This window comes from Tauraco erythrolophus, chromosome 2 (assembly GCF_009769465.1).
Source record: "Tauraco erythrolophus isolate bTauEry1 chromosome 2, bTauEry1.pri, whole genome shotgun sequence".
In the NCBI taxonomy this organism is placed as follows: Eukaryota; Metazoa; Chordata; class Aves; order Musophagiformes; family Musophagidae; genus Tauraco; species Tauraco erythrolophus.
Window position 1 is genome coordinate 2,279,605 of NC_141466.1, and position 26,674 is coordinate 2,306,278.

Below are 26,674 nucleotides of genomic sequence, written 5' to 3' on the forward strand. Positions count from 1 at the left end.
TGGGGGTTTTGCACCACCAAACATACGGGTTATTTTAAATATTGGGTTGCAGGCAGTAACAAAACACAAGATACTCTAAAATTTCTGGTTCTGCAAAACAACAGCCCCAAATTTCTTACTCTCTGTGTCATAACTAGGCTTTTATAGAAGCTACACCCCAGGCTGGATCTTCCAGAAGTAAAATCTGCTAAGAAAGGGACACAGAGGGCCAAGTTCATCACCTGCCTGATGATTTTCCCAAGCCCACAGCCTCGCGTGTTCGCGATGTGGCCTGAACTTACACAGTGAACAAACTCTGCATCTTTGTGCCTTTTTTTTTCTGTGTACTATGTGGACAGTGGGCAAGCTGCCACGCTACCACCATAAAGCACTTCCCGTTCCCTAGAACCGCTCTCCTGTGGATTGCCTCACTGCTAGCACGGGACGGAACGGAGAAGGGGCACGCAGAGGCCCTACACTTCCACACGGCAGCAGTGATCATGCTTTTAACTGCCTGAGCTCAGAAGCACAAGCTGTTGCTACCTCTGGAAAAACTAGAGGTCACACCAGAAGCAATGAAAAGCGCTCCCATCACGGTTAAGAGGAATGGGAATATGCTGACAAAGACTCATTTTCTTCAATGCATTTTCCTAACTCACATTGCGACTGCAAGAGATGCAGCCAGCGCCCTGTGTTCTCCTCCCCTAATAAATCCTGCCAGAGCCACTCTGAGCTGCACAGGTCTGATACTGCACACTCAACCTGTAAGCTACTCATCTGACCTCCTAATTCCAACAAACAGGAATTATCCCGTCCTATTATCCTATCCCGAAGCAAGGTTCACTTACACGGGAGCAAATAACGAGGGTGCGGACGGTGGTTGTCTCTGTCCTTTAAGGGACAAAACATTCACATAAGAACATAAACCAATGTGCCCCCCGTTCTCCATCCCCAGCTCCCTTGGTTTCACACAACTAGGAGTGCTGCAGCTTGATATCTCATGTCGGAGTAGGTGGGCAGATAGGCCTAAAAATGAAGAAAGCTGATTCTGGACAAGATGCTCTACCCATTACACTAGTTTCCATTTAAACACTGGCATGTAGAATCTTCCAAACCAAAGGGGCACTTCCAACCCACATCTTGAGCGGACTGGGTATTTTGCTGGAGTTGCAATACTTGCCTTGAGGCACTAGCATATGAAAAGATCCAGACAACTTCCTGAATGCTCAGAATTAGGTGTCTGGATAAATTCTTCTTTCACACATAGCTTTACACATAACAGCACCCAGAGGGAGAAAGATAATTGAGACAGAGGGTGGAAACATAAATGAGTTTTTCGATCTTGACACCTTTCTGCATCACCCTCTTGCAAGTCTCCCGTTTCAAACTCAGTCAGATTTACTGTTGAGGGGAAAGCTGTGGTCCATAAAGATGAGATTAATCATTTTGTAACACATACAACATGTCCAAGAGGCTCTTCTGTTGAGAAAGGCGTGCTCGCCAGACCAGCTTTCTGTCTCTGTGGGGTTTTGTTGGCTTTCATTAACAGCAACACAAAAAGAAGCTCCTCTCCCCTCAAAACTCAGGTTGTCATCTGGAGCAACGCCCTGCAGCACACTGTTAGTGTCCTTTAACAGAAAAAGAGCCTCCCAGTAATTTAAAGAGATTTATAAGCCATCACCCCTTGCCAAAGCCAAACTGCTGATTATTTCTCGGGGTTGTACTTACCCACCAAGGCCAAGTACCAGGTGGGGGAAGAGAAGAAGAGGAGGCCTTTCTCAACTGTTCCAATAGTTTCACAAGAATGAGAGAATGACATCCACCTAGACCAGTTACTCCACTTTATGTTCTCCACGGGTTAAAGTTGCTAATTCTTCACTAAAATAACTGTGAAAAGCAACATTCACAGCTAGCTACACTTAGGTTCTCCACAGAAATCATATCCTTCCCATTTACCCTAGTACTCAAGGTCAACAAACACCACGGTCCTTAATTGGCTTTTACTCTTTCAGTGGCGTGGAAGTGAGCACTGAGCATTAAGACGGGAAGCCATATGTATCCACGTGGTTTTGCAGTAACATTTACATGATTTTTGTGGGGTTTTTTTTAATTAACAACAACAAAAGCTAGCCACCAGCTTCCACGCACTGAAGAAATGGGGAGAGGAGTAACCTTGGAGTATAATCTGGCTGCACAAAAGACTTACAGAACTAGTGAAGAACATCAGATTTAAGCATAAGGTTACTTGGTTTGCTAGGGAAAAAAAAAAAAGGACTGCAGTTGTAAAATCCTCATCCTTTCTGTGCTAGATACCACCATAAACCCTTTATACCATGTAGAAAAACAGACAGCTGCAAATACATCCTAACTACTAAGGCTCATTTTGCATCTAGAATATCTGCAACTTTCTTCTCACCAAAGACAAAAGTATTTTGAGATGCAACAGTGTTAGTTGTTCACATGCAGTATTCAGGAATCCATTCCAGATGTACTTACAGGTGCCTTCTTGTCAATAGGCTTTATAACAAACTTCTTGTCGTTGAAAGAGATGTTTCTGATTTCGCTCCAGGGAAACCCAATCTTTGGAGTCAGTCTGGAAAGAAGAGAAATATTTTTAAAGAGGTGCTGCAATGAATTCCTCCCCCCCCCAATTGCTTCTAACACGGACTCAGTGGGATGCAACACTTCACACAGCTCTCCTAACAGAGAGAAGAGAGTAGTTTGAAGAAAAACCCACAGGAGCAGGGACAGATGCCCAGTCACCTCCCTCCCAGAATCTCATCCCACTGTGATCAGCCACCCTACTGCCCTTTGGCTACGCAGCAGGGATGGTCTCTGCCAAAGCCACGCACTCAGCTTCCCTAAACACCTACTTTAAGTTCATTTCTTTGAAATCAGGGCCGAAAACCTGCAGCGTGCTGATGTTGGGCACATGTGCCACGCTTCCAGGAGGCTCCTCTTACGTCATGGGAAGCACAAGCCAAAGTAACTCAGCCACTCCCCACACCTTCTAGCATCCATAGAGAAGTCTACCCTGCTGTGTTACAGCTAGCCCAGTTATCTCCATGCCGCCTTCACTTCTGAAGTGCTGGGCAGGCACAAACACAGCTGGTAGAAGCACGTTTCTTGTCTTTTGTTTCCTCCCCTAGATTACAGGCAAGGCTAGCAACAGCAATCCCTGTTCTTTCCTTCCATGCAAACCGTTCCTCCAGCCCATCCCACCAGTCACCAAGCAGAATGTGACACGTTGGTTGTGCAACGAGCCGTGCCACGTGGCTCCCTCCTGTTGGAACGCTCTCCCGTAAAGCAAAGGGCAACACTTGGACTCCCAGCTCTTCCTCGCTGCCTAGGAGCTCAGGTCTGTTGCTTTGTTTAAAATTACTTCTTTAAGCTTCACTAGTCATTGGAGATTTTCCTTTCACTTCTCCAGACTGCTGCATATAAAAAGTACCAAGTTATTCATGAAATGCTTCCAAGCCATTCCGGTACTTCGCCCTTACACAGCTGGCCAGCTCTGCAGCAAGTTCAAATATTACAAGGGCTTGTGCATTTGATTGTTAACGGATTCATTCAATCCCCCTCCAAACAAAAACTTCATTTTTAAGTTTAATACCATGCTATTCTTCTCTTATGAAGGGAGGACACCTTCTGTGGAGACAGCAGTTAACGATTAAGAATTGCGTCTCACGGAAAGGATAACACCAAGGAGCAATCCTTCTGTTCTCACCTAACCCCTCCAGCAGATGTGTGTGGCTGACACACACTCAAGTGCTGACAACTGGCTCTAGCTAATGGTTTGGAGTGGTAAGTATTTAACATTCAGAGAAGTGTCTATCATCACAGCGAACCACTCAAGCTCCGCAAGAATCCCTTCTACGGAGCTCACTGGTTACGAAAAAAAGCTGGCAATTTTGGAAGAATTTGACTCATCTTCAGAGATGGAAAGCTCCTACACGGCACGATTTTGCTGGGCCCAAGCATAAAAGAAATTCGCTTTGTTTAAAATCAGACATCGAGGATAAAAATGTATAGGCTGCCCAGGGAGGTGGTTGAGTCCCCATCCCTGGATGTGCTTAAGAATAGGGTGGATGATCTACTTAGGGATATGGTTTAATGGGGGATTAGGGACGGTTGGACTGGATGATCTCTGAGGTCTTTTCCAACCTAGAAATCTATGAAATCTATGAAAATACATCCTCTTGGGAACTTAGCATTCCCTAACCTTTAACTCGACTGCAGGATTATGCAACAATGTGTGTGTGTGGACTATGAAGTAAGAACTGTAAAGAAAATGATTTGATTAGATTAAGATTAACTAATTACTCCCAACCTCTGTCATATTAGCTTCAGTGTTTCAACCCCAGATAATACAGTGTGACGGACAACTAAAATAATTCACTTATTCAGAAGTTCTGTTGCAGATTCCCTTCTTCACTGCAGGAAAAAAAAAAAGCTGGAAAACATCTAGAAGCCAGACACTGCCATACGGAGGTTTGCACACCTAGAGCCTGGTCTCGTTTTCCTCAGGTTGATCTTCAACAGGGAAATCTTTCCTTTGTCACCTTTGCCCCAGTCCCCAAATTTTGCACACAAACCAGAGGCAGGTACACATTACCATTTTTCTAGTCCCCGTATCTGCTCAAAAGACTTAATGACACGGTAGCAGGAGTTACAGTGCTGGAATAAACTACTCGTTTTCTGCTGTATTTGTTTTGCAAACGCTCTTGATGGCTCTTTACAGCCAACGGAGCTACAGTCTGTCTGCTTCTGCAGCTGGAAAAACCTGTTTGTGTGACCATGGTTACGTAGCGAGACTAGTCATTCAAGACTGAAGTATTACATGAGCGAAACTACTTTTCTTTCAAGTGACACTCCTTGTTTTCTGGGCGACAGCACATATTAGCATTGCAGAAAAGACTGCATTTCTCTTTGCCATCTTAACAGGAGCTCCAGAGAGTTCCAGTGAACGTTTGGGTTGCATTCAAAGCTTTTTGGAGGCAAAGATGTAGAACAGGTGAAAGTTGTATTACGATTGTCTGTTTGGATTTGTGACATGAAACCAAGACACAGGAAGGCAGGAGGAAAAAAAAAAAAGGAAAAAAAAAGCAGTTTTGATGGCAACCCTTCATTTAAAATATGCCTATTTTAACTCCCCTTCAATTGTGGAGTATTAGAAGAGACTAGCAGGCTTAGACGCAGCTGTTCTCACCTTCCTTTTATGTTTATTTATAGATGTAGTCTATCATTTCCCACCTACTCTCCAATTAATAATGGCTCTGGCTTTACCAGATGGGCTGATTGAAACTATGCATACCTCAGCAAGACCTCATTTCATTCCTCGTTCAGGGTAACTACATAGGTTAACTCCTCCCTGGGTTCTGGGTGTTGATCAACTTTGGTTTCGTGTCCACCCCATAATCTGTCTTTTTCAAAACTAGGCAGTTGTACACACATCTATCATTAACTTCAGGACAGGAATGGCCTTAGATGTCCAAACACTCTGCAGGCCTATCTAGGTGCCTGTATTTTATCCACTGCTGGCATGCCTGGCAACCTGACCCAAGGAAGAGCTTGGTAAACTCTTTAGTTCAGGATTCAGCTCTACCACTGTGCATGATTTACCAGGTGGCATTGTACAACTGGCACCTCTCTCTATACGGTAGGTATCATTAGTGGGGCAGGCTACAAAGGCCAGGAAAGTCACGAAAGTATAAGTGATGCGAAAGCTTGTTTCCTAGACCGCTTCACCTACTGATCCAGAACTGGAACACGAGCAAGTTCTAAACTTTGCCCTGATCCTGTAAATGAGAAATATCCCTTGGGTCCCACACCAATGCTCACTCTGGGAGATCAGAGGTGAAAAAAAAACAAGCCTTACTTATCATCCTTTTCATAGATGTTGAGCCCCAAGGCATCAACCCCCAGCCAAAGGTCAGTTCCCTTCTTATTTTTGATTTCAAAGTAGTTGATTCCATACATCTCCAGGTCTTGAGCAATCTTCAGGTATTCCAGCATGGCATTCTCTCTGGTTGAGACAGGAAGGAGAGCAGATGTTGGTCAGATAAATGAGAAGCTATCTCAGAAAGCACAAAGTCCTCAAGAGAAACAAGTAACTCTTCCTAAACCAACACATCAAACATAAGAGTTAAAACAACGTTCGGCTTTTGAGAATCACTTTAGAAGTTATGATATTGCACCTACAAACACATAGAATCATAGAATGGTTAGGGCTGGAAGGGACCTTCAAAGGTCATCTAGTCCAACCCCCCTGCAAGGAACAGGGATATCTCCAACGAGATCAGGTTGCTCAGGGCCTCGTCCAACCTGGCCTTGAATGTCTCCAGGGATGGAGCATACACATACACACAGACTACTCCCATTTACCAAGCCCTAGGATTTCTGGACAGAATATTAGCAACACTCATCCTTGTCTCAAGGTGGGAAAGGTATAGTAGTACCTGAACTTTGCCCATCTGCCAATGCAAAGGCTTCAATGAACTCAATGCACACCTGTACTTTTTTTAACACTTTTTTTAACACTCAAAATTATCACTGATACACTGTGCCTAGGTCCAGGATGTTCAGGAAGCCATCTAAGAGACTGCTCTCAGCACAAGAACTGCAACCTTAAGGTAGCCAACCAGCACCAAAGTGACTGGCCCAGAGACCAACACAAAACACTTACTTGAGCATGCCACTGTGTTCAGCATGCCACACCTGGATCCGTTCCTCCCACTGCTCTCTGGAGAGTTTATGCTGGTCCATCACCCTGAACAAAGAAAGAGATGTTAGCAAGATTAGAGTTTTTGTTCTACAGTATCCATTGATGCTGATCTTTGCTATAGTCTTACTGAAAAAAATCAGTCCCACTCGTGAAGCTTTACTGAAACCAAGAGGAAGACCTTACTCAGCCCAAAGCTGTAATCTGTGAAACAAAGTAATTCAGGATGAACAAAAAGCCTCTGCAAGGCCTTTCTGAAGGAGAAAGTTCTCCTGACAGTTCTCACTGTCACTGAAAGGAGACAGTGAGAACACTGCAAAAGAATTACATATACTCTGCAGACACCAGAGAGTTAAAGCAAAGCAAAAACTGGTGTAATTCTGTTTTTCTGATAACATACACTTAGCCTGTGCGGGGATGGACTACGTAGCCTCAAGACATGCTTTCCAGATAGAGCATTTTTAGGGCTGTTTGTTAGGATTAAGGACACACAACCCAAACTTCTCCAGGGATGACACTCTCATGCCTGAAAGCTGCTCTTTTCTTCTTAAGGAGAAGACATTCATGCTGTCTGTTACCAGCATGGCAGCAATGTTTAGGAAAGAAAAGCTGAATTCAAAAGTGTACTTCCTTTCCCTAACCAACCCAAGGAGAGAGCACAAAGCCACACTGTGACAGATAGGAATAAAAGCAGGAAAAAAACCCAAATGCATACAGTTCAATTAGAAATGAAATAAAATGAAATAAAATGAAGCTTTCCACGAAACTCTTTGTATTTAACTAGAATGCAAATTCTTGACTTAAACATCACAAAAAAACCCCCAAAACATCACAAAAATCCCAAAACACCACAAAAAATGGGAGATGCATCAACCAACTCCTTCACCTTTGGGGGATCAGACGCTCGGAATTGAGGTATCCAGGCTTGTGCACATCTTTGTTGTAATCTCCAAACTTGGCCTGCACAGCATAGGAGCCAAGCAGTACTGCTGTTTCAGGAGGACAGTAGATCTCATCGCTGAGGATCCCTTCCTTCACCTGCAGGAAGAAGAGCTTCCGCGTGATGTCCTGGATCAGCTCTTCAGACACATCCTCTGGGAAAAACTTGGCGCGGAATTTGAACTGGAGGGGATTCTCCTTTCTGATTTCTTGAGCAGAAACCTGAGGAAGAGGTGACACCGTAACTAGGCAGAGTTGCAAACAATAGAATAAACTGCTTTTGCACAGAAAAAGGGATTTGGGGCATTTGCCTTAAGAGGTGAGTGACTGGCAACTCACTACTGGCACTCCTTAATTCCAGTTCCTTACTGGTATGAGAATACAAGGGAGACACATTATGTTTTCCAACTGAGCCAGTAAAAGTCTGCTTGCACAGCAAACCGTGGTCACTGGAGAATGATTTACCATGCTGTATCAGATGGCAAACCCACCCAGTATCGTATGCATTTGACAGAGAACAGCCCCCTGTCATTAAACAGGCGTGTAACTGACTGCCCTGCCAAGAAAAACTGTTCCTGCCCTCGGAAGAACTGCAAGTTATGAGAATTAAGGAACAATCCAACAACAGGTACAAGGTTTATAAAGTTGCAGCCAGTAAGGATATATATAAGGATTCCATAAGGAATCATGTAAGCATTAACCTTGGTTCAGCAATCAGCCCAAAGTCTGTTACCTTTTTATCAAGCTTCAGCCAAGTCTGGAATCCTTTGTTGTCCACGTACTGAAGACCAAAGTACCACACTTCTCTCAAACCTATGGTTTTAACCACCTGCAACAGAAAGGTCAAAAAGAAATACAAAGCTATTGTAGGTAACAGTTCGCTTGAGGTCCAGCTATCTCTCAGGTCCTGCATCACCTGCAGATGCAGGCAACAGCCTAAACCTACTTGTCTGGCATCTCTTAATTTCATCTTGTAGACAAATACATATACAGCTGCTGCAGTAGATGACAGCAACGGCTACGTTACTTGTTCCCAGTTCCTAGGAGCAGATGATTCTGGCAAAACTGAGAGACAAACGAGGCAAGTGACAGGCCACCAACTGCTAGGCTGGTACACAGGTGGGGCTTCTGCTTGCTCGTATCTACTGGCCCTTCTACTGTACTTGTTGAAGCAGACAAGTGACTTCTTTCACCAAAGCTTATGGTGAGATGGTCTGTAATGTTGTTAGTACTAACTACAGCTAGTTAGAAGTACTAACGGCTCAAGTGATCTCACCTGCCAGTCACCAAAGATTATTTGGCTGAAGGAAGCAACTGGGGGATGCTTCACACAGCTGCTGCAGCAAGCTCCCTGTCTGGTTTTGAGAATTAAAACAAGCTGCAAGGATTTTCAAGGATATTTTTTTCTTTTTTAAACTCTCAAAAGGGCTGGTTTTGAAGGACAAAAATATATCAATGGCCCAACGTCAGGAGAAATCTCATTTCATATATTGTACATGCTAACCAGACAAAAGATCCAGAAACACCACCCACTGACAGGATGGCACACTTACTAGTGAAGATAGTCCTGTTTGGACATGTTCCTTTTCCTCAGTGGAGGAGATCGCCTATCAAGTGCCTGACCTCCTCCTACTCTTGACTGCTTGTTCTTATAGCACAGTAGTTTGCTGCCAAATCATTTATCTGTAAAGCTGTGCTCTAGACAGAGCCAAGATCTGGAAAGATCCACTATATACCTATCTGGATCACTTCCTTGATGTTATGTGCAGAGTAGCCCCTCAAAAAGTGATGTAGGCATCACCACAGGGAGCTGAACTAAGTGGAGGGCAAGAGCTTTTTCCAACTGGTTTGCAAGTTAGGAAAGTGTGACAGACTCGAGAGGGTGTAGTAACATGGGCTTCAACAAGTCTAAGATCTCAATCAAGGATCCGTTTCACCCTCCCTATTTATAATATTGCTGGGGACACTACAGCTGGAGAGCAGACTTGAGAGAGAGAATGATTTTAGGATACGTCATTAGTTTTTGCTGTAATTTCCCTTAAATTTTCTTACTGGTGAGCAAGAAGCCAGCAGTCTGTACTTGGAAGCCAGAGCTTCCTGGAGGTTGGTAAGGGAGATCAGGAAAAATGCACCATTCTGATCAGCACTGAGAATAAAAGTTTGCGTGATGTTGTTGAATAACTGACAATCTATAAGTTTGGTCATATAAAAAGACCAAGAAAATGGCATAGTAACACGAAAAATGTCACTAAGTAAACATAATTTTGAAGGATAAAAAGGTCAGTGCCTACTAGTTGAGGAAATGGAATAGCTTCATAGCTAGACACTAAGGGTTGCATCAGTAGGGTACGGTTTATATATTCTACTTCAGCAGGGCCTTAAGTAACTAGCTATGACTAACTAGAGTTTCTGTTGTAAAAAAAAAAACCCACACCAAAACCACCCCAACAAACAAAAAAACCCAAACCCCACAACTTTTTTAAAAAGAGCTGGAGTCTGAAAATACTTCAGATTTTACTCGATTAAAAATCCGTTTCCCTCCTCCCCCAAAGTGGCCTGTTTCACCACAGAACAGACAAGTTTTCTGATGGCTAGACATATTTTCAGCGGGGTGAGAACTGGGCTTCACTCAATCTAGCAGAAAAGCAGTGGTATGTTGAGTGTGGAACTTCCTGTTGCACAAAAATGTGTTGCAACTGTGTTAAAATAAAGGGTTGCATAAATCAAGCAGTTATCAGGTCGCTATCTCTGAATGTCTCCTACAACAGAAAAAGTACACTTTTTCTATAAATCAAGTTAGAAAGCTTGCAGAAGTTATGACCCCTCAAGTTTTTCCCAAAACCTGAAGGCAGGGAAGGAGAAAGTATTACGCTAAACTTCACAGTCTGACCATTTGGGTTCCGATTCAAAGGATAAAGACATGAATGTTTTAGCCCATATTCTGGGAAATGTTTGTAAACTTCCTCCATAGTAAAACAAGGAAGAACGAAGAACCAAGGCATTATATTCAGGATGGGAGACACTTCTCGCCGCCTCCTCAAACGCACGAAGCAGCAAATCTTAAGCCTGCCTGTTCCACCCAGAAACGCATTCACTCCCAGAAACCACCAGTGACACACTCTCCTCCAGTTCAATCTCTTTTCCACGTGGCCAGGATGGCATGGACTGCCTGTGCCAGCCGTGGGGGAGGTACTCCAGCCAGCTGCAGAGCCCACTGTGTTGGTTGGGACACCTCAGACCTTTGTGGTGCAAACTCTGCACAGGTCTGGCTCGAGTGGAGCTGAACTCAATACTCACAGATTTCCACCGTTCTCTCCTTTTGATTTCCACCATTCTCCACTTTTGACAAAAGGGAGCTACAATCCACCTTACATGCAGGACATGCTTATGTTAGCAAAGCCTAAAGCATGAGGGCACTGCCAGAGTAGTTTACCTGATCTAGTTGGAGACATCCCTGTTCCTTGCAGGGGGGTTGGACTAGATGACCTTTGAAGGTCCCTTCCAGCCCTAACCATTCTATGATTCTATGATAGCCTACAGCAGGCAAAGGAATCGTGGTGTGGTTTTTAAAAAACAGCCTGCTTCTTCAATGTCCTTTTCCCACCACAGTGGTTCTGCAGCTCAAGCTGGGCCGCTCCCCATACCAGTGAAAACCTGCTGCCTCCATAGGCTTTATCTGAGTGTAAACTCCACTGGAGATAAGGGCCTAGGAAAAGGCTTGCACAGCAGAAGTGAAGAAAGGGTGTAAGAATGGTTGCAGCTAAACATGAAGTCTCCACCTTCCCCGGTTTTGTGCTGCACACTTCTACCACCTCAGTCTTCTCTTGAGGTGCACCCCAACACCGTACGGACTACAGCTACAACTTCCAATCACAGGTTTTAAACCCGAGCCACAGGATGTAAGGAGCAAGTCTTCATGAGGTGGTAGTCTGTCCCAACGAGCAGTCTTCAGAAGTACCTAGACAGCAAGCTAGAAGTATCTTGGATCTGAAGCATCCTGCCTTTTTCCGTGTTCTCAGGATTTTGTGCTTCTCAGCTGGAGATCAAGAACGCAGTTTGTCTTCTGCCAGAGAGATGACGCCAACTGACAGATGTAAACATCAGTAAATATACAGGGGGAAAGAAAGTCCTCATTGAATCTTTGTCATAAGAAACATAGGACACATTTAAACTGTCTGATCTAAGGCATTGCCTTTAAAAACCTGGTTTTTAGTAATTTGGATTTTTGTACCCTCAGAGATGAAATCAACCTTCTCTGTTTTGGGTTAACATGAAAGGGGCTGCAGGAGGAAGTTACCCTCATGCACTCATGGTCAGCAGTGAATGGAAGGTCAAACACCAACTGCTGGTTCCATAAAAACGCAGGTTTCATATGCACTTCATCAAATTTCCAGCCAATGAATGCCTGATGTTCATCCCACATCAGTAATAATCATAGAATCATAGAATGGTTAGGGCTGGAAGGGACCTTCAAAGGTCATCTAGTCCAACCCCCCTGCAAGGAACAGGGATATCTCCAACTAGATCAGGTTGCTCAGGGCCTCGTCCAACCTGGCCTTGAACGTCTCCAGGGATGGAGCATCCACCACCTCTCTGGGCAACCTGTGCCAGTGTTCTACAACTCTCATGGTAAAAAATTTTTTCCTAACATCCAAATCAAAATTTTTTCCTAACATCCTAATCAAAAGGAACTGAGGTCAGATTTAATGCGAAACGCGATTTGTAATACCTGATTTTGTACTGTGAAGTTCTGCAGTGATGGTAATTCGGTTTCCTCCTTTCACTCCCTCCAAGAACCTACTAAATGTTTTTCTCTGTTTGTTGGGGGTTTGGTTTTTTGTGAGGTTTTGTTTGTTTGTTTGGAAAAGTACTTCTCCCTGCACAGCTGCCACAAGGCCTGGCAAGGTCTAGCTAAGTCACTGAAATGAGAAATTGTACCAACCAGAAGTTTGAAGGAACGGACATCATTTAGCTAGTTCTGCCTACTTGAGTTAAAACTCAACCACGCTTTGCTATCAAGGCTACCAGGGGACAAGGGGAGAAATGGGGGCTGCAACGCTTCATGAACAGCTTAATTTGCGTAATTGAAGTCTGCAGAGATCAATTCTTAGTTTTCAGGGTTCCAGCAGGAACAGCTAGAAGCAAGCTTCTTTTAAAAAAAAAAAAATCCAGAACGGTTAATTTTTTTTTTTTGAAATCTAGGCCTTGCTTCAGTTTTTCAAGAGGAAGCTACTTAAGAGAAGAATAATAAAATTTTACAAAGTGCTCTTTGTTTATTTTAGTTGTCTTTATCTGACCTTTGTAGGTCCATCTCGAAACAGACCTGTATATTGTTCATGCAGTAGCAGGAATAATAACAGCAAAGAAGGAGAGTCTTGGCTACTCATGCCCTCCACTTCCCTGGCAACCCTGGAAGCAGGCTGGACAAGTCTCTGCTCCATCCCGCTGCACAGGGGCTTCCTGCAAGGCATGCTGCTATAGTCGTTGCATGGAGATCACAAACTCTTCTGGTTTTCCAGTATTTTGGCAAACTCAAACCCCCATAGCAAGTGGCTACCTCCAACCCAGCTTCTGAATGAATGCAGCTATGCCTATGCCTTCATTAGCTCGTTAGCCATCCAAAGACCTGATTCTGAAGTTTTATGCACAGGGACAACATTTCAACTTCAGATTTGAAGCAATAAATCAGAGCTAAGGTGTATGTCAAAGCAAGAGGTGCATTTTTACCCACCAACACTTCATCACCCAGCATTGCTAGGAAGACAGGTCTCACTGGAACGTAACATACCTGCATGGATTTTAGCTTTTTTTCTTCTACTGTGATGGAATTTAGAGACCTTAGTTCAGACCAGGGCCCTTTGATTAAGAGGTGGAGAGAAGAAAGGAAGGTAGGTTTGGAATCCAGTCTTAAGAAAACACTATAGTCTGAAATGCACTCCAAGCTTGAGCAACAAGAGCCCGTACCAACCCTTCACTGACCTGGTCAAACAGCTGTTTGCCCGTAGTGTTTGGCTGGATGGCAAACTCCAGCTCCGCATCCATAGTAACAACTCGAACGTTGATCTAAGGAGAAAAACAAAAGGCATTGTTTGAGAGGTACTGAAAGCTGTTTCTCGGTGTTAGCACAGTACTCCACGCACACCACCACCTCCACGCTCGGATGCACTACCGTAACCTCTACCATACACACACTTAAGCCCCAATTAGCTCTGTGTTATCACACCAGCAAACTTAATTGGGGCGCTCACTTTGCTGTCTTATCCAGACTGTTCCGCAGGTTTTCCCACTCAGCAAAGGACTGGACTGAACTTCTGCTTAAATGAGAGGGTATTTTAGAGTTGACTGTTTCCAGGCTTAAACCTCCTTGGAATAAGGGCTCCCGTGAGCGTGCAGCATAGCTGCCTGCAGGCCATCCCTTGGATTACGAAAGGCCCTAATGACTAAATTAAATTTAAGACTTATAATTTAACTTCCATTTATATTAGAGCTGGAATTAATCTGAGGTTTTAAAGGCAAAAGGCTGCAGATTATTCTTACAAGGCAATCAGCATTAACCTGATAAATGTTCCTTCTTCCCCTCATAAAAATCTGCCCAGCACATCAAACCAGCAGTTACGGGTACGGAATGGGCAAGAGTTCACTAAGCTGTTGCTGTTCCTGCAGAAACCACATAACCAGGCTTACTGCAGTGGCAGGAGCAGACTGCAAAACAGAGGTTACTACTGCATGCAGAAGGCAAAAGTGCTTAACGACTTTGAAAAGTCTATTAGCAGTTAATCTAAAGACAAAAGCAGCAACCAAGCTTGCAGGGAATAGCATCAGGACCAGCAAAATGGCAAATCCCAACTGTTCCAACTACAGGAGACTACACTGCTTGCAATATTATACTCAAAAAAAACAACAACCCCAAAACAAATTAAAAAACAAACAAACAAACTGGAATGATCGTGTAGTATAGTTTTACTAACAAGTTAGATTTGTAGCTTGGTATTTTACAAGAAAGAGAAGAAAAAGTGGACATGTAAATCCAAGGCCAGACAACAGGTAAGGTACACACAGGTTAAGACTTCATGGCTTTTTCCCAACATTTTGGGAAATATGACAATATGACATACAGACAGAGGAGGGCCACGAAGATGATAAGAGGGCTGGAGCACCTTTCCTATGAGGACAGGCTGAAAGAGTTGGGGCTGTTCAGCCTGGAGAAGAGGAGGCTCCGGGGTGACCTTATAGCGGTCTTCCAGTACCTCAAGGGGGCCTACAAGAAAGATGGGGAGAGGCTGTTCAGGAGGGCCTGTTGTGATAGGACAAGGGGTAATGGTTTTAAAATAGAGGGAGGTAGATTCAGGTTGGATATTAGGAAAAAATTTTTTACCATGAGAGTTGTAGAACGCTGGCACAGGTTGCCCAGAGAGGTGGTGGATGCTCCATCCCTGGAGACGTTCAAGGCCAGGTTGGACGAGGCCCTGAGCAACCTGATCTAGTTGGAGATATCCCTGTTCCTTGCAGGGGGGTTGGACTAGATGACCTTTGAAGGTCCCTTCCAGCCCTAACCATTCTATGATTCTATGATTTTATAAACGTCACATTACAGAAAGCCGGAGCTAACAGACCAGGAGAGCCCGCTCCAGCTGCCGCACTGGTGCCCAGCACGGAGGCACACATTTGAAGAAACGAGAGGAAGGGGCACAAGAGGAACAGAATTGCTCACTACAAAACCTTGACACTGCAGCAGTTTATTATTTTTTCCAGCCACTTAATTAATTATATTTAAACCTAGGATAAGTGTCAGGTACAACAACGCCACAGTTAACACAGAACTGGGAATAAAGCTGCCTCAGCTAGTTTCGGTCGAACATATAAGAGATTTTTGCATTCTTTTTTTAGCAAGATAAGAAGGTATCAAGTGTCTTTTAGGCTTTATAGCGTTGGTTGTTTCTCCCATCCTCTCCCAGATGACAGAGGATCCTCCTGTAGAAGGATGACTAAAGGCAGTTTCCAAGTCATGGAACCCCAGAGCTGAACCAGAGAAGATGACTGCTTAGGTGCCCTGTCACTTTTGAGCTAATTTGAGCCTAATTTAAAGCAGCATTCTTTAAATTAGGATTATTATTTATTTATTTTGAAATTCCTCTAAAAGCAACAAGAAAGAAAGCAAGAAAGGTTTTCTAAGAGCTCCTTTTCCCAGCTGTAGTGTCTGGGACTCCTGATAAAGCAAGGAAGCATGCTTAAGGCTTTCTTCCTGTGCCTTAAGAACCAAAAGTTTCCCAAATAGCGTTTCCAGTGTACGAAGGGAGGGGAAATTCAGATACCAAATTCTCAGAAACAGCAAGACTGCAATTCAAAGATGCCACCTTAAAAAAGCTCCTGTTGCTTAATCCCTCTCAACAATAAATCCCTAATCATATTCTAATCCCCTTCTACCCCTTTAAAGAAAAACATATGCCTGCAATCTGCAGGTTTGCATTGTGCAAGTTATTTGTATTTCTGGCTGAAACACCGCAGTGGGTGTAAAATAACTATTACTTCACAAGCTAAAGAAGTTCAAAGGATGTGCTTCCCACTCCTTACCAGAAAACCTCCAGGATGTTGGCTGAGCACAGAATTCCAGTCAGTACCAGTATGCTCATCGTTTACTTTATCTCCTTAGTGGTTATTTGCTAGCAAAAAAAAAAAAACAAACAACCCTAGTCTAGGGGAATACCCTAAAAGATCCTTCTGGATAGAGCCCCTTCCTAAAGGATCAGCTACATGGTGAGCTATTCAGTGCTAAAGCCATCTACCTGCTACATCTTTCAAGAATGATTATAGCATAAAGATCAAAAATTGAAGTCATCTGCTTTCCACCTCAATCATGTAAAGCCATAAGCACGCAGCAACATGGCTACTTGGTTATCCAAACGCTTTCAAGGACACTTGGGGAGTATGGTAAAGGTGAATTTTCGTGCTCTCAAAGGGCTGACCAACCAGCAGGATACAGAGGAATTTCATGGTGTGCCCTCAGACAACCTACTAGCCACATGACAGGCAAGGCAAGAAGGGACAAGGCCTCTAGCAGTTGTCACTTCAGTGAGTTGATGACTACCTGGGAAAATCCTTTGAGTCTCCTTCCTGCCATATGAAGTCCTCTTGCTTCTCATGTCTAAAGCTTAGCCTTGATTTTGAGAACATAATGGTTTTAGCAGTGTTTCTGAACGGATGTCCTACACCCACTCCACACAAGCTTTTAGCCACAGAAAAGCTGGTAATGAAGCACGCCAACAGAGCTTAACCCACTTGAAACCCTGGTTCAGACAGCCTGAAGAAACCTTGATGTCTGTTAGGCTGAGAGAAGATAAGTTTGACATTCAGCTCAGACCACATGGAACTCCCCATGGCGCCAAGACGATTCAATCAAACCCATTCAAGGTTCTCTTGGGGAGGACAGGAGGGTATGACCCAGACTAATTTCTACCAGCAACAAAAAGAGCAACACCCAGTCAAGAGAGCTTTCACAAGTAAGTCCTGCTTACGCCGTGTCGGCAAGACAGGTCATTTGTGAGATCCGCATCTGGGCTGCATCAAGAGGAGCGTGGCCAGCAGGTCGAGGGAGGTGATTCTCCCCCTCTACTCTGCCCTCATGAGACCTCACCTGGAGTATTGCGTCCAGTTCTGGAGCCCCCAGCATAAGAAGGACATGGACCAGTTGGAGAGGGTCCAGAGGAGGGCCACGAAGATGATAAGAGGGCTGGAGCACCTTTCCTATGAGGACAGGCTGAAAGAGTTGGGGCTGTTCAGCCTGGAGAAGAGGAGGCTCCGGGGTGACCTTATAGTGGTCTTCCAGTACCTCAAGGGGGCCTACAAGAAAGATGGGGAGAGGCTGTTCAGGGGGGCCTGTTGTGATAGGACAAGGGGTAATGGTTTTAAAATAGAGGGAGGTAGATTCAGGTTGGATATTAGGAAAAAATTTTTTACCATGAGAGTTGTAGAACACTGGAACAGGTTGCCCAGAGAGGTGGTGGATGCTCCATCCCTGGAGACGTTCAAGGCCAGGTTGGACGAGGCCCTGAGCAACCTGATCTAGTTGGAGATATCCCTGTTCCTTGCAGGGGGGGGGTTGGACTAGATGACCTTTGAAGGTCCCTTCCAGCCCTAACCATTCTATGATCCCTACCAAATCCTGGCAGCATCCCACGACAAAATCGAAGCCATAACCAGAAAGAAACCAGTTTTAAATTGTTTTAGAGCACAGGTGCTTGGAGGGGAGAGTAGAGCACATGGATGCTATATATGAAAGAAAACTTTTAAAATGCATATAGCATTTTAGCATAGCTAAAAATCCTACACAGTAAGATGCAAGTTCCTTCTGAGTAGGCTGGTGCTGTAACACTTCATGATTGTACTTTTATGTCTGAGACTAACATACTTAAAATTAATGACAAACAGGGCCTTAGAAGGTTTGCCTGTGTGTACAAAAACATTATAGAACACGAGGTTTTCCATCCTCCCCTGTCTTAGGATGCACAAAATTGCTAACAAATTTGATCAGAGGGCAAAATTCATGCTGCTGAAAAGGCAATGCCTTTGCACTAAAAGGAAAAAAAAAAGCTCCACGAATTTTAGGAGACAACAGAAACTGAAGACCTTACTACACCGAATGACTGAACATTAATTTCATGACTTGAGACTGTTCAGGGTGGACTGTAACATGTTACCTACATTTCCAACTGGGACAAGACAGTGGAAGTAAAATGAAAGATGGAACTGAAGAGAACTTCACAATATAGTTTAAATAAACATAACACTATGGGAAGTTCTTATACTAAAAGTTCCAGTACTTAGTATGGGATCTTCCTTGCTTTAGCAGTGCCCTCAAGTCATGCATTTATTCTTATGGTTTTTTGGGGTTTTTTAAGACAACATCTCATTTAATGCTAAGTCAGTAGATCAATCCATGGGATGCTGCAGCCTTTCAGTAACTGTGCACCACACAGTATCAACTTGGAAAACTAAAGCGCAATTTGAAAAACGTTCAAAACACCTTGTCTCTCAAGGAGACAACACATTGCCAACCAGCTCATCTTCTCTGTGTAAGATCCAAGACCTAAATAGGAACTGAAGACAACTGCCTCTTCAATCCCTCCCTCTGATAAATGCAGTTTCCAGGTGGGTTGGACACTGTGCATGCACAGGTATTTTTTTTCCTAAGTCTGACTCTTCATATCTACAGCCTGTTGGTCCAGAACATGTCTCTGGTTGCAGGCAGCACAGTATCTTTGAAGTTGACCATCCACCTCCTGATATTTAACTGCTCCACTGTAAAACATCAGGTAGAACAGGAAAAAGCCCACAGCCCTCACACACAGTAAGTCATCGTGGATATTTTGCATCCTGATGCATGAAATCCAATACCCCTTCAGTTCACTTGCACAATAAAATAGTTCAGTGAAACCACGAAGTTGTGCAAGTCACTGAAAACGCCATACCATTATTTCCAGTGAATCCATAAGATAAAGGGCAGTAAAATACCAACTTTTACCCGCGTACGCAAGACAAACTAGTACTTAAGGTGTTGCGTATCATTATCGTTATGCAGCTCTAAATGCCTCGGACAATACTCAGGAATGTTTCTTCCTTTTTCCAAGGAGGGATAAAGACCAGTCTCTCAAATAGCAGGTTGACAAGCACAAATGACAGTGAGGTATCTCTCCAAGCAGGGGCAATTAGCACCAGGATAATGAAGGAACCTAGATAGGCATGCCTTCTGTCTTCAGTTGCGGGATGTCTGGGAATCCCAGGCGAGGAGCTAGTGCACATTGGCAGAGCACAGAGGGATAAGGGGTTTTTGAAGTGCTGCACCTGCACAGCCCATAGTGTGAAAAACCACATGCAGACACGTCAAGGTTTCTTGCACATACCCCAACTGTCTGTATGGCACATGGACATGCTTGTGCTCAAGGAATATGACAGCCTTAACGGCAAATAAGAGAACGCATTAAGAACACTATTAAGAAAGCAGTAGTGGTAAGCTTGCATCCTCATTTCTGCAGGTCTGCTCTTCCACCAGACAAGCAATAACTACTGTTGTATTTGTAATAAACAACAGACGAGCTTTTTGCCCTGAGTGGCAACGCATCTGCACGGACAAAGTAATCTCACTTCAACCGTGGCAACCAGACCTGCTTGTAGACGCATGTAGTGATAAGGCTCTGGGGTGATCTTACTGCAGCCTTCCAGTACTTAAAGGGGGCTACAGGAAAGCTGGAGAGGGGCTTTTCACAAGGGCATGTAGTGATAGGACAAGGGCAATGGATTTAAACTGAAAGAGGGCAGATTTAGATTGGATAGAAGGAAGAAATTTTTCATTCTGAGGGTGGTGAGGCACTGGAACAGGTTGCCCAGAGAAGTTGTGGCTGCCCCATCCCTGGAAGTGTTTCAAGGCCAGGTTGGATGAGGCTTTGGGCAACCTGGTGTAGTGGAGGGTGTCCCTGCCCATGGCAGGGGGGTTGGAACTGGATGATCTTTGAGGTCCCTTCCAACCCAAACCATTCTATGATTCTATCTGGCAACAGGAAAAGCAATTCATATAGCAGCATCAGAAGGACACTGAAGCCGCTTTCTATTCTTCCACCTTCCATGCATTAGTGTTTGTTCATTCCAGGTCCAATGATAAAGATAGATATTGTGCTAACTGATGGAGTAACTGCTGTCCCAGCTCCTGGAAACTACTTTTGGAAAATTCTCAACTCTGATTAGGGAAAAAAAAATCCTAGAGGCTCCAGAGCTGGCCAGCTAACACTTCAGTGTCTGCATTTCTCTGTCCTCCACTAGTTACTTGTCAACAGCTAATGGTCCAGAGACTGTGGAGAAGAGAGGACAACTCTGGAGAGGTAAGTAGCATGAATAATCCAAGCAACTGGAGAGATATTAGTTCAATGTTTTACATTATTCTTTAGTACTTACGAACACCAACATGTCAAAAACACAGCACTAAGAACCAGCTCTGCTTCTCTCTGACAAAATAACCTGCCTTATGGATCAGACCTCATCTGGTAACATATTTGGTGTGGTCCCCATAACACAGACTAGGCATACGACAAATCTGAGCCATGTGAAATCACAACTGAATGACAAGTTGTGCACCTAAATTCTCCATAGCTTCTGTCAAAGCAGGAGACAATGTCATGAATATCAAGCAAGTGATCAATTCTAGGATTGCCAGAGCATGACTTCCCTCCCCGCTGGACTCAGCGCTGTCATATTGCTGAAACTACTGTAAGGACATGTATTCCGACCTTTTCATGGCAGGCCAAGGTCTTGAAAGGGGGATGCGAGTGTGGTGGGGTGGAGGGAGTAAGAAAACACAATTAAGTATTCTCATGGTGCCTGGATGATGGAGTGCTCTCACAAGTTCACAAACAGCACCGTGTCAAGAATGAGAAATAAACTCTTTAGGAGGACAGGGCTAGAATACAAAGATCTTGATAGGTCTGAAAAATAGTTACAGGTGTCATAGAATCATAAAATGGTTTGGGTTGGAAGGGACCTCAAAGATCATCCAGTTCCACCCCCCTGCCATGGGCAGGGACACCCTCCACTACACCAGGTTGCCCAAAGCCTCATCCAACCTGGCCTTGAACACTTCCAGGGATGGGGCAGCCACAGCTTCTCTGGGCCACCTGTGCCAGTGCCTCACCACCCTCTGAGTGAAAAATTTCTTCCTTCTATCCAATCTAAATCTGCCCTCTTTCAGTTTAAAGCCATTGCCCCTTGTCCTGTCACTACACGCCCTGTAAAAGTCCCTCTCCAGCTTTCCTGTAGGCCTCCTTTAAGTACTGGAAGTCACACTTGGAGAGGTGAGAATGGCCAGGAGGCAGACAGATGAACAAATTATGGGCTTGCAAACAATGGGCTGCAGCAGGACTGTCAACAAGGACATGGTGCATCATAATCCCCAGAAAAAAATACACATTTCCTGGTGTGATGCTATTGCATAGAAGGAAAAATTACTTCTGAGGTATTTGTCACCAGAAGCATTACAGAAGGTGACTATTCTGTTCTGCTTGCCCGATGACTGCCAGTTGGAATGCTGCCACTCAAATTTGAATGCTTCTTTTGCAAGGGAGCAAGTCAATGAAGGAAAGTCTACACTAATCTGCAGGTCAGGTGGTTTGGGGTTGGTTGGGAACTTTTTTTGTTTCAAACTGGAGTGATTTGTTAGTACGGCACAGATCTTTTCCAAAAGGGAGTTTTCTATAAATACTTCATGTTTCACACAGACAAAAACTTTTAGAATCACGAGGAGAAAAAAACCACCCAAAACTCCCTCTTAGTTTGCAGGCTGGTAACAGGACAGAAAAAAATAATTGCTGGGGTGATAAGATCCTGGGTTAATATAAACTCACTTCCATGCAGCCTTCAGAATACATAGGTTCAAATCCTCCTCAGTGCTACTTTTTATGATTTAAAGGATCCCAAGAAGCGTAAAACGAGAAAGCAAACGACAAATCTGCCATTTCTCTTATGAGGAAGGAGAATCCAATTCTATGAGAACTATAGAATGGTTTGAGTTGGAAGGGACCTCAAAGATCATCCAGTTCCAACACCCCTGCCATGGCAGGGACACCTCCACTACACCAGGTTGCCCAAAGCCTCATCCAACCTGGCCTTGAACACTTCCAGGGATGGGGCATCTACAGCTTCTCTGGGCAACCTGTGCCAGTGCCTCAGCACCCCAGAGTGAAAAATTTCTTCCTTATATCTAATCTAAATCTGCTCTCTTTCAGTTTAAAGCTATTGCCCCTTGTCCTATCACTACATGCCCTTGTAAAAAGCCCCTCTCCAGCTTTCCTGTAGGACCCTTTAAGTACTGGAAGGCTGCAATAAGATCCCCCGGAGCCTTCTCTTCTCCAGGCTGAACAGCCCCAACTCTCTCAGCCTGTCTTCATAGCAGAGGTGCTCCAGCCCTTGGATCATCTTCGTGGCCTCCTCTGGACTCGTTCCAGTAGCTCCATGTCCTTCTTGTGCTGGGCACTCCAACGCAATGGGAATGGGAAGAGACATACAGGACACCACCAAAGAAACGTGTCAGTAGGACGCACACGCTCCTCCCCTGCTCCATGCCAAAATCCTTTCTGCTCTACCTGCCCAACACCTCACATTTCAGAGGGGGCAATGACAGCAGAGCAGAATAGTCCTGAGCATTCCCTTCCACTCTGTGGAGCACGCAGTTTGCTGACGAGGGAGAAACCAGCCTCGCTAGGTCACAACACACGCACGGGGGACGGCCTCATTGGCACTCACCTGACTGACGCGGCGAGCTCACTGCACCCGTTTCACCGACCCAGTTTCTCAGCGTACCACGTTAAATCAGGAAGCCCCGAGTGCAAACCAAAGGATGCACTCCATTTCAAACCTCATTGTGTCAGGCATCGCTTCCTCGATGCAAATACGCGGGAACATTAAGTCACATTCCACCGGAATCCTCTGAGCCTACGAAGCAGAGTTAGGTACTGCTGCATTTTCAACAGGTGAAATTAGAGTTGAGTAGGCTGGTCTTTGCTCCTTGCTCACCTTCCCAGAAGAGAGGGAAATACCACTGAGAGTAAATGCAGTTGTATATAATAATCTAGAAACTAGTACTTACTTTAAACTTGTCCAGCACAGTTATTAGCCTTAACGACTAGCCATTTTAATGCAACAGCTTGTAGACCACTTGTTTTGGCAGTAATCCTCAGTATTTAAGGAGCTAATAATTATATCAGCTTACACTTAACTGAAATTTCTTAAGTTTACTCAAGGCAAAAGGAGCCCAGGCATTTGCTGCTCTCATGTCAAGGTGAAAAAGCCTTGTAACACTTATGTGGAAGTTTTTCTGAAGAGAGAAAAAGCAAGAACAATTTTGAAGTGAAATCTGAAAGCTAGACTCTTGGATGAAGTGGGGGGGTGGGGGCTCATGTAGGCAGGCAAACCTTGAATACCAAGATCTGGGGAGTCATCCAGAAATTCCAGTTTTAGCAAAGCAGGTTGAAATTTCAGAACAAACTTTCCCCTCCCGGCCGGCACCCACAACAGATCACAGAAAAGCCAAAGCACTGAGTTTGCAGCCAAGTCACTTGACTCTCCTCTGTGAGATAGCATGAACCTTCCTTATAATTAAACATTAAGATAATCCTAGAATGTAAATTCAAACCTTTTTTAGTTTAGATGCACAGAAAAAGATGTCATACTCAATTACACATCTATCTCAAGTTTCCTTGACCAAAGCTTGAGTGATCTTCTGTCAGAATATAACTACTGCATAGCAGGCATCTGTGTGAAAAGCTGAGAAGCAACCATGGCTGCAATTTTCTTGATCTTAGGTCAAGCAGTAGCGTTTTGCATGCCAGAAAAACCATGAAGATTCCATGCAGGTGTGGGCAAGTGCACGTGATGCTACACCTCTGATAGCCCAGGTACCCAAATGCCCCAGGCCCAGCCAAACTTCAGCATTCTCCACCTCTGGTCAGCTTCTGGTCAGTTAACAGGAGTTGCTCAGTGAAAGAGTAAAACCAAGCACATTCCCAGAGAAAAAAAAAAAAAAAAAAAAAAAAAAATCTTTCTCCACTCAACAAAGTTTTCCTCAACTCTTTCTAACAAGCAAACTGCATCGTTCTGTCTCAAATTAGGAAGAAGCTGAAAAATTGAGAGACAGAGGTATTTTTAATTTTATTTTTATTTTTTTTTAATGTAAATTACCTAGGGGCAGCCTTGTTCCTGGCAAGACATAGAGCAATGCACTTTAACCCGAAAGGCCCAGGATACTGCCATTAAACAAAACTTACAAAGCTCAGATGTTTTTTCAAGCAAAACGCTTGCTCTCACTGTCTGTGAGGGATGCAGGAACGGTTAACTCCGCACGCAGACAACGCAGGAGGCAGCAGGAGGGTTTGATGGTGTTCTGTTGAAATACATTAGCATTCACTTTAAAGACTCTCTGCTGCTGCCTAGTACTCTACTAGGATTGTCAGAACATCTGCCCGTACGCAGCAGTCTGTTCTTTAAATAAGGAACACGCAGCCAGGCTCACGCGGCAACCGCTGCCTGGATGAGCCATTTTGCCCTCGATGGGTGTCAGGATGGATTTAGGAACACAGACTGCAGCAACAATAGGTCCTTTGTACCTAAAGGATAAACACAGAGGGAAGCTACAGGCAACTGGATCAAACTCCTCCGTACACAGACTGGTTTATCATGACAGCTGTTGCATATAATTAAATATAATGAAGTTGCAAGACTAAGGCTTGACATAGGAAGATCAAAGAAAGCCCCAGGACCAGTTCTCAAACAAGCTTTATCTCAAGAAGTCAGAGTACAGAACAAATTAGATCATCTTTTGTGGTCTTCCATCAGAAACATCAGCATGGGGCCAAGTGCAGATAATACAGAGGTTAAGATCTCAAGTTTTATTATAATTTCAGAGGCTTTTGAACAATTTAAGATCTCCACTATTTATGTGAGCCAGCTACATCAAGTAACCCGATCCTTCTGCAATCCCCGCAAGGGAAAAGGAAACATAACTATCTTATAGTCTTGATCCAGACCACAACACCATTTCAAACCTCTGCTTGGCTTTTTCATCTGGAAACGAAAGGCACACAACGATTTATGCAAAAGCTGAACTCCACAGTACCAAGTCACAACAAACAGGGGCAGACTCTGAAGGCATGAATAATGTAAACGCAAGGCTGAAACAGCCTCAGAGCTTCCCCTGAATCCAAGCACCAGCACTGGTGCCTTTTATTCCAATGCTTATGCAGAGGCATAGTTCTAGAGACCAACGTGCATGGAAAATCTAGAGCCATTCTAGAATCATAAAACGGTTTGGGCTGGAAGGGACCTCAAAGATCATCCAGTTCCAACCCCCTGCCATGGGCAGGGACACCCTCCACTACACCAGGTTGCCCAAAGCCTCATCCAACCTGGCCTTGAACACTGCCAGGGATGGGCAGCCACAGCTTCTCTGGGCAACCTGTGCCAGTGCCTCACGACCCTCTGAGGAGAAAAATTTCTTCCTTCTATCCAATCTAAATCTCCCCTCTTTCAGTTTAAAGCCATTGCCCCTTGTCCTGTCACTACACGCCCTTGCAGAAAGCCCTCTCCAGCTTTCCTGTAGCCCCTTTAGGTACTGGAAGGCTGCAATAAGATCACCCCGGAGCCTTCCCTTCTCCAGGCTGAACAGCCCCAACTCTCTCAGCCTGTCTCCAGAGCAGAGGTGCTCCAGCCCTCGGATCATCTTCGTGGCCTCCTCTGGCCCCGCTCCAGCAGCTCCATGTCCTTCTTGCGCTGGGGACCCCAGAGCTGAACGCAGTATTCCAGGTGGGGTCTCATGAGAGCAGAGCAGAGGGGCAGAATCCCCTCCCTCGCCCTGCTGCCCACGCTGCTCTGGATGCAGCCCAGGACACGGTTGGCTCTCTGGGCTACCAGCGCACGGTGCCGGCTCATGTTGAGCTTCTCCTCCACCAGCACTCCCAAGTCCTTTTCCTCAGGGCTGCTCTCAGCAGCCCTTTCTGAAGAATCAAAAGTCTGACAGATACTCACCTGGAGATCTGGCAATACCACAGCCTGTCAGCACACAGATCTCAACACTTTCAGTAGACCCTGTAGGAACAGTTCTAGCACAAGGTACAACAATTCTTCTTCTAAGGCGGAAGAGTGGCACGTTATATTGGAGCAGTGTGGGCTGTGTGAACACAAGGAGAGTGTATTACTTACTCCTTCAGAGGATTATGTCCTGAGAGTTTAAGGGGACCAAGAACCAACTGCTACAGAAACGTTCTCAACGCTGTGCTCTTCCGAGATGGAGACATTACACGATGCAAAGCACTATTTTCATCAGATGTGAACTGGAAGAGGCTCAAGAATGTCCAAAGGCATGGAGAAGAGAAGGCTCTGGGGGGATCTTACTGCAGCCTTCCAGTACCTAAAGGGGGCCTACAGGAAGCTGGAGAGGGACTTTTGCAAGGGTGTGTAGTGATAGGACAAGGGGCAATGGCTTTAAACTGAAAGAGGCAGATT

The 26,674-nt window shown here is 44.6% G+C and overlaps 1 protein-coding gene across 2 annotated transcripts in view; it reads right to left on the reverse strand.

Moving 5' to 3' along the window:
- EZR (ezrin) overlaps window positions 1–26,674 on the reverse strand; it is a 40,193-nt gene that overhangs the window by 5,211 nt on the left and 8,308 nt on the right. Inside the window, exons 2-7 of one of the 2 annotated variants that reach the window (XM_086631197.1) lie at window positions 13,619–13,702; window positions 8,373–8,468; window positions 7,587–7,861; window positions 6,665–6,748; window positions 5,858–6,004; window positions 2,476–2,572 (exon numbers count right to left, since the gene is read on the reverse strand). In XM_086631197.1, coding sequence (XP_086487323.1) covers window positions 2,476–2,572; window positions 5,858–6,004; window positions 6,665–6,748; window positions 7,587–7,861; window positions 8,373–8,468; window positions 13,619–13,702 — 783 coding nt within the window. Of the gene's footprint in view, window positions 1–2,475; window positions 2,573–5,857; window positions 6,005–6,664; window positions 6,749–7,586; window positions 7,862–8,372; window positions 8,469–13,618; window positions 13,703–26,674 lie in introns of those variants that run through there. The other variant, XM_009982854.2, reaches the window with a different exon arrangement.